Source organism: Hyperolius riggenbachi, chromosome 2 (genome assembly GCF_040937935.1).
Source record: "Hyperolius riggenbachi isolate aHypRig1 chromosome 2, aHypRig1.pri, whole genome shotgun sequence".
NCBI lineage: Eukaryota > Metazoa > Chordata > Amphibia > Anura > Hyperoliidae > Hyperolius > Hyperolius riggenbachi.
In genome coordinates this window covers 37577671-37584341 of record NC_090647.1, presented here as the reverse complement: position 1 = coordinate 37584341, position 6671 = coordinate 37577671, and the positions used below count along the sequence as shown (strand labels likewise).

Below are 6671 nucleotides of genomic sequence, written 5' to 3'. Positions count from 1 at the left end.
AAAAAAAACTTTCTGCTCTTTGCTCAGCTGTTCTAATGACTGCATCTGCTCAGCCACTTATAAGGAATCATACAAAGTTTTGTACAAAGTTTTACAAAGATTTGTAGACACTCCATATTCAGTGTGCAGCAGGGTCTTGTGTTTTACCCCCAGCCTTTCTACCCCTCCCCAAGTGCTGTGTCCTGTAGTGATGCTTGAGGAGTCTGGGCACGGTGAGAAGGCGAAAGGGGGCCCCATCCAAAGTTTTGCAGGGAGGCCCCGTGATTTCTAGTTACGCCCCTGATCTCAGGCTTACAAGTACAAAAGCTTTTTAAGTGTACCAGAGACGAACACACATAAAAGATTTATACATACTTGGGGCTTCCCCCAGCTCCCTCCGCATCAAATCGCTCTCAAGGCGTCTTCCTCCACTTTCTTCCGGTAGAAGCGCCGTAAGTTTGGCCAAGTGGGGTCAATGAATGCAGTGTAGCTACACGGGACCCTGTCCCATGGCTGGGAGCATTCTGCGTCTGCACAGCAGTATTGCACAGACGCAGAGCGCTCCCAGCAACGGGAGTGCAGCAGGGCGTGCGCACGTGGCCGGACTGCGCATGCGGAATGCGCCCCTACCCGCCAAACTTATGAGGCTTCTACCGGGACCGGGAGAAGGTGGAGGAAGACGTTGTGGGAGCGGAGCGATCCATGTGGAGGGGGCTGGAGAAAGCCCCAGGTATGTATAAATCTTTTATGTGTGTTAATCTCTGGTATACTTAGGCCTCTTTCACAGTAGGACATTGCGTTTGATGCGACGTTAAGGTTGCATAACGTGCACCCAATGCAACACATTGAAAGACTATAAGTTTGACGTTATTTAGCCCTGCGTTGGTGCGCCGTCTTCGTCACACAGTGATGGAACGAAAACGGAGCATGCGTAAAAAAACAACAACATTACTGAGCATGTGCAAACAGTCTAACGCAGCTAAAAACGTGTATAACATAGCATGCAGTACTTTCATTTAACGTGCAGCGTTATACACCAACGCAACGTCTGCACTGTGAACAGCCCATTGATTTTTCATTGCTTATAAGTTACTGTACCTGTTTTGAATGCAAGGTGTGTAATCTACCCGTTATTCGAGCTCTGCATACTTGTGCAGGTAGTCCATTCAGGTGCAGCGTCTGTTTGGAAGCGCTGCCATTTCTTTCTGCTGTACAAAACTTAAGTATACTTCAGGCTAGCTGCCTCCAGGGGTGTCAGCTTGCATTCAAATTTTAGAATTTAGATTAGTGTTAGCACATAATTTGCATCTGATTTGTATTCAAGGTGTGTATTAGCCCCAAGAGACTGGGCATATCTCTGGAGCTTTCACTTTACTTGCAGCCTGTGAGCGCTGCCCATTGCTTACTGTCTTTTAAACAAATGTGTATACCATTTATGGCTAGCTGCACCAGGTAAGGATTATGTTTTTAATTTTAGACTAGCTAGGGTTCACTGTTGGATATGTTTCACTGTTGAATATGCTTCACTGTTACATTAGTTTGAGGTTTTAACCCTTTTTTTTGGGGGGACAATTTTGACTGTTTGAACATGCTTCACTTTTTGATATGTTTCACTGCTAGATTAGTGCTTAGTTTCTCTCCTGTGGGGCACGTCACCACCGTAGGAGAGTCTATTAGGGATAATTTGTGCACAACTTATGCTGAAGCTAACGCTCCCCTTTACTGTACCTGTTTTGAATGCAAGGTGTGTAATCTGCCCGTTATTCGAGCTCTGCATACTTGTGCAGGTAGTCAATTCAGATTCAGCGTCTGTTTGGAAGCGCTGCCATTTCCTTCTGCTGTACAAAACTTAAGTATACTTCAGGCTAGCTGCCTCCAGGGGTGTCAGCTTGCATTCAAATTTTAGAATTTAGATTAGTGTTAGCACATAATTTGCATCTGATTTGTATTCAAGGTGTGTATTTAGCCCCAAGGGGCTGGGCATATCTCTGGAGCTTTCACTTCACTTGCAGCCTGTGAACGCTGCCCATTGCTTACTGTACTGTGCGTTACATGTTGTTGTAACGTGCAACTTTAACGCCGCACTGTGAAAGAGCCCTTAAACAATCCATTTTTTTAAATCAACTGTAGCTGTTCAGGGTTAATCTAAAGGCAACCTGAAGCGCAAAGAATATGGAGGCTGCCATAATTATTTCCTTTTAAACAATACCAGTTACCTGGCAGCTCTGCTAGTCTATTTGGCTGCAGTAATGTCTGAATAATACCAGAAGCAAGCATGCAGCTAATCCTGTCATATCTGACATTTGACAGTGAAACATCTGTTCTGCTGCATGCTTGTTCAGGGTCTATGGCTAAAAGTATTAGAGGCAGAGGATCAGCAGAATAGCCAGGAACTGGTATTGTTTAAAAGGAAATAAATATTGCAGCCACCACATACCTCTAGCTTCAGGTTCCCTTTAAAGTTCCTGTTTAAATAACTGTGACACAATGGGCTCGATTCACAAAGTGGTGATAACCCAGTTAAAGACTTTAGGCGTGATAACCATTTTTATCATGCCTAAACTCAGTTTAGGCATGATAAGTTTAGGCATGATAAGTTTAGGTGTGATAAGTTTAGGCATGCTAAGTTTAGATAAGTTTATTACGCGCGCAAAGTCCCGCACGCAAAGCAGCGCCATTAAACTCTATGCGAAGTGCACCAGACTCTGCTAGCGCAAAACTTTTGATCAGCTGTGCACTGCGGTGCTAACCCAGTTGGTGCTTAAACTTATCACGCCTAAAAACGTATCACACCTAAACTTATCATGCCTAAACTTATCACACCTAAACTTATCATGCCTAAACAGAGTTTAGGCGTGATAAAGGGCTTTTCACCACGGTGCTGTTAGCACCGCTTTGTGAATCAGGCCCGATAGCTCTTCCCCACCCTGTGCAAGAATTATACAAATGGTTATACTGCATTACCAAACTTTCACTTTCATTTCCCCACCCTTCCTGCAGCGATGGCGTCTGCTGATCTGAGCCAGGAGCTGGAGTGTCCCGTCTGTCTGAGCATTTATACAGATCCTGTAATCCTGAGATGTGGTCACAACTTCTGCCGAGTCTGTATTGAGCGTGTGCTGAATACACAGGAGGGGTCTGGAGGTTATTCCTGTCCTGAATGTAGAGAGCAGTTTACGGAGCGGCCTACACTGCAAAGGAACATTGCTCTGAAGAAGATAGCAGAGAGTTTCCTGTCTACTCAGCCAGATCAGGGAGAGGCCGGAGTCTTCTGCAGTAACTGTGTGGACTCTTCTGTGAAGGCTGTTAAATATTGTCTGCACTGTGACGTTTCTCTGTGTGGTAAACACCTGAGAGTCCACAGCAAGGCACCAGAACACGTCTTATGTGACCCCAACACTTCCCTGGAGAACAGGAAATGCTCCGTCCATAAGAAGATCCTGGAGTATTACTGCACTGAAGATGCTGCCTGTATCTGTGTTTATTGTATAGCAGGGCAACACAGAGGACACCAGGTGGAGATGTTGGATGAGGCTTCTGAGAAGAAGAAGAAGAAGCTGAGAAATGTTCTGCAGGAACTGATGGCAGAGACAGAGGAGGCTGAGAAAAGAGTCCAGAGTCTGGAGGAACGTAGGAGGAAAGCACAAGAAAAAGCAGATGGTGAAACAGAGAGAGTCACTGCCCTGTTTAGAGACCTCAGGAGACGGCTGGAAGATCTGGAGAAGAGAGTCCTGAGTGACATCATTAGGCAGGCAGAGCGTGTGTCACAACCATACAATGATGTCATCAAGCAGCTGGAGATAAAGAAGGAGGAGCTGTCCAGGAAGATGCGTCACATTGAGGAGCTGTGTAACATGACTGATGCACTGACTGTCTTACAGGAATCAGACACAGGTGACTTGTGTGACACGGAGGACAGAGAGAGACATGATAAGCAGCTCCATGATGGAGGGGATCTGGATGTGGCCGGCATCTCACACACATTACACACAGGACTATCTGATATCATGTCTGGGGTAATTGTGCAGAAACATACAGACACACAGGCCAATCCACATTCTACTACAGATCACAAAGTTCCCATCACTGCTAAATTATCCTGGCCACGCCCCCAACCCACCCCCACCGCACAACACACACAGGCCTATCCACATTCTAGTGCAGAGGACAAAGTTCCCATCACTGCTAAACTATCCAGGCCACGCCCCCAACCCACCCTCACCGCACAACACACAGAGTGCCAGGCTGGGGGGACAAACACTGGGGCTGTACAGCAAACATCAGGGCTGCCAGTGTATGCAGACATATTACTGGATGTAAACACAGCTGGTAATAATCTACATATATCAGCTGACAGGAAAATTGCATCCAGGACAGAGAGAAGCCAGAATCGCCCAGAAACAACAGAGAGATTTCAGGATTTTTCTCAGGTGTTGAGCAGCCAGAGATTCTCCTCAGGGCGACATTACTGGGAAGTGGATGTTGGTGGATCAGATAGATGGAGAGTCGGGATGTGTTACCCCAGGATAGCCAGGAGAGGAGGCCAGTCACTGGTTGGAGAGAATAACATGTCCTGGGGTTTGCAGAGGTGGGGTAATCAGTACGCAGTGATACATGACAGGAAAAAGATCCAGTTACCTGGCAAGATCCCCAGTAATAGAGTCAGGATATGTCTGGATTATGAGGCCGGGCAGATCTCCTTTTATGCCCTGTGTGACCCAATCAGACACCTCCACACCTTCACTGCTGCCTTCCTTGAGCCCCTCCATGCTGGGTTGTGGGTACGGGCAGGTTCTATAAAGATGCCAGTGGAATGCAGCGTGACCAAGAATTTGGTTGGACGCGAAACGGCCATCTCTATGCCCACCTTTGTCCCTCACTCCCAACTCCATTAGAAGCAGCCTGCACAACAACTATCAAGGTACATGCATGTTGGTTGTTCAACTCTAATTGCCACGATGTTTGATGTTCACTTGCAATAAACCAGATTGGTATGGACGGAAGTTGCACGCCTTTCTTTAGCTTCCTGATACAAGGGGGAGGTGAGAGATCCGCCCACTGGTGACATCTTAGGGAGATAACTGAGATTGGCTCATTATCTCAAAAAAGTTTCTGTATCGTGTTACCCAAAAACAAAGTATTTGCTCATTATCTCACAAATACTTGGCAGTTATCTGTGATTAAAAGACAGCAAGCAATGGGCAGCGCTCACAGGCTGCAAGTGAAGTGAAAGCTCCAGAGATATGCCCAGCCCCTTGGGGCTAAATACACACCTTGAATACAAATCGGATGCAAATTATGTGCTAACACTAATCTAAATTCTAAAATTTGAATGCAAGCTGACACCCCTGGAGGCAGCTAGCCTGAAGTATACTTAAGTTTTGTACAGCAGAAGGAAATGGCAGCGCTTCCAATCAGACGCTGCACCTGAATTGACTACCTGCACAAGTATGCAGAGCTCGAATAATGGCCAGATTACACACCTTGCATTCAAAACAGGTACAGTAAAGGAGGGTGTTAGCTTCAGCATAAGTTGTGCACAAATTATCCCTACTAGACACTCCCACGGCGTTTATGGGCTCCCACAGGAGAGAAACTAACCACTAATCTATTGCTGTACAAAACTTAAGTATACTTCAGGCTAGCTGCCTCCAGGGATGCCAGCTTGCATTCAAATTTTAGCATTTAGATTAGTGTTAGCACATAATTTGCATCTGATTTATATTCAAGGTGTGTATTTAGCCCCAAGGGGCTGGGTATATCTCTGGAGCTTTCACTTCACTTGCAGCCTGTGGGCCTGATTCACAAAGCGGTGCTAACCCAGTTAGCACACCTAAAAGACTTTAGGCATGATAACCATTGCACCACGCTGGTGAAAAGCCAGTTTAGGCGTGATAAGTTTAGATAAGTTTAGATCGCGTGCAAAGTCCCGCACGCAAAGCAGCGCCATTAAACTCTATGCGAAGTGCACCAGACTTTGCTAGCGCAAAACTTTTGATCAGCTGTGCACTGCGGTGCTAACCCAGTTGGTGCTATTGTTATCACGCCTAAACATATCACGCCTAAACTTATCACACTTAAACTTATCACACCTAAACTTATCACACCTAAACTTATCACACCTAAACTTATCACGCCTAAACTGAGTTTAGGCGTGATAAAGGGCTTTTCACCAGCGTGCTAACTGTTAGCACTGCTTTGTGAATCAAGCCCTGTGAGCGCTGCCCATTGCTTGCTGTCTTTTGAAGAAATGTGTATACCATTTATGGCTAGCTGCACCAGGTAAGGATTAGGTTTTTAATTTTAGACTAGCTAGGGTTCACTGTTGGATATGCTTCACTGTTGAATATGCTTCACTGTTACATTAGTTTGAGGTTTTAACCCTTTGATTGGATAAGTTTCACTGTTTGAACATGCTTCACAATTTGATATGCTTCACTGTTAGACTAGTGGTTAGGTTCTCTCCTGTGGGGGCACGTCACCGCCATAGGAGAGTCTAGTAGGGATATTTTGTGCACAACTTATGCTGAAGCTTACGCCTTCCATTACTGTACCTGTTTTGAATGCAAGGGGCCTGATTCACAAAGCGGTGCTAACAGTTAGCACGCTGGTGAAAAGCCCTTTATCACGCCTAAACTCTGTTTAGGCATGATAAGTTTAGGTGTGATAAGTTTTTAGGCGTGATAAGTTTA

General features: G+C 45.7%; 1 protein-coding gene across 1 annotated transcript; it reads left to right on the top strand.

Annotated features, from left to right (window-relative positions):
- Positions 1 to 2960: 2960 nt before the first annotated feature.
- LOC137545435 (E3 ubiquitin/ISG15 ligase TRIM25-like) lies at positions 2961 to 4982 on the top strand. Its single transcript, XM_068266649.1, has one exon. It carries the CDS (start codon positions 2982 to 2984, stop codon positions 4872 to 4874), a length of 1893 nt encoding a protein of 630 aa, XP_068122750.1. The 5' UTR covers positions 2961 to 2981; the 3' UTR covers positions 4875 to 4982.
- Positions 4983 to 6671: the final 1689 nt, after the last annotated feature.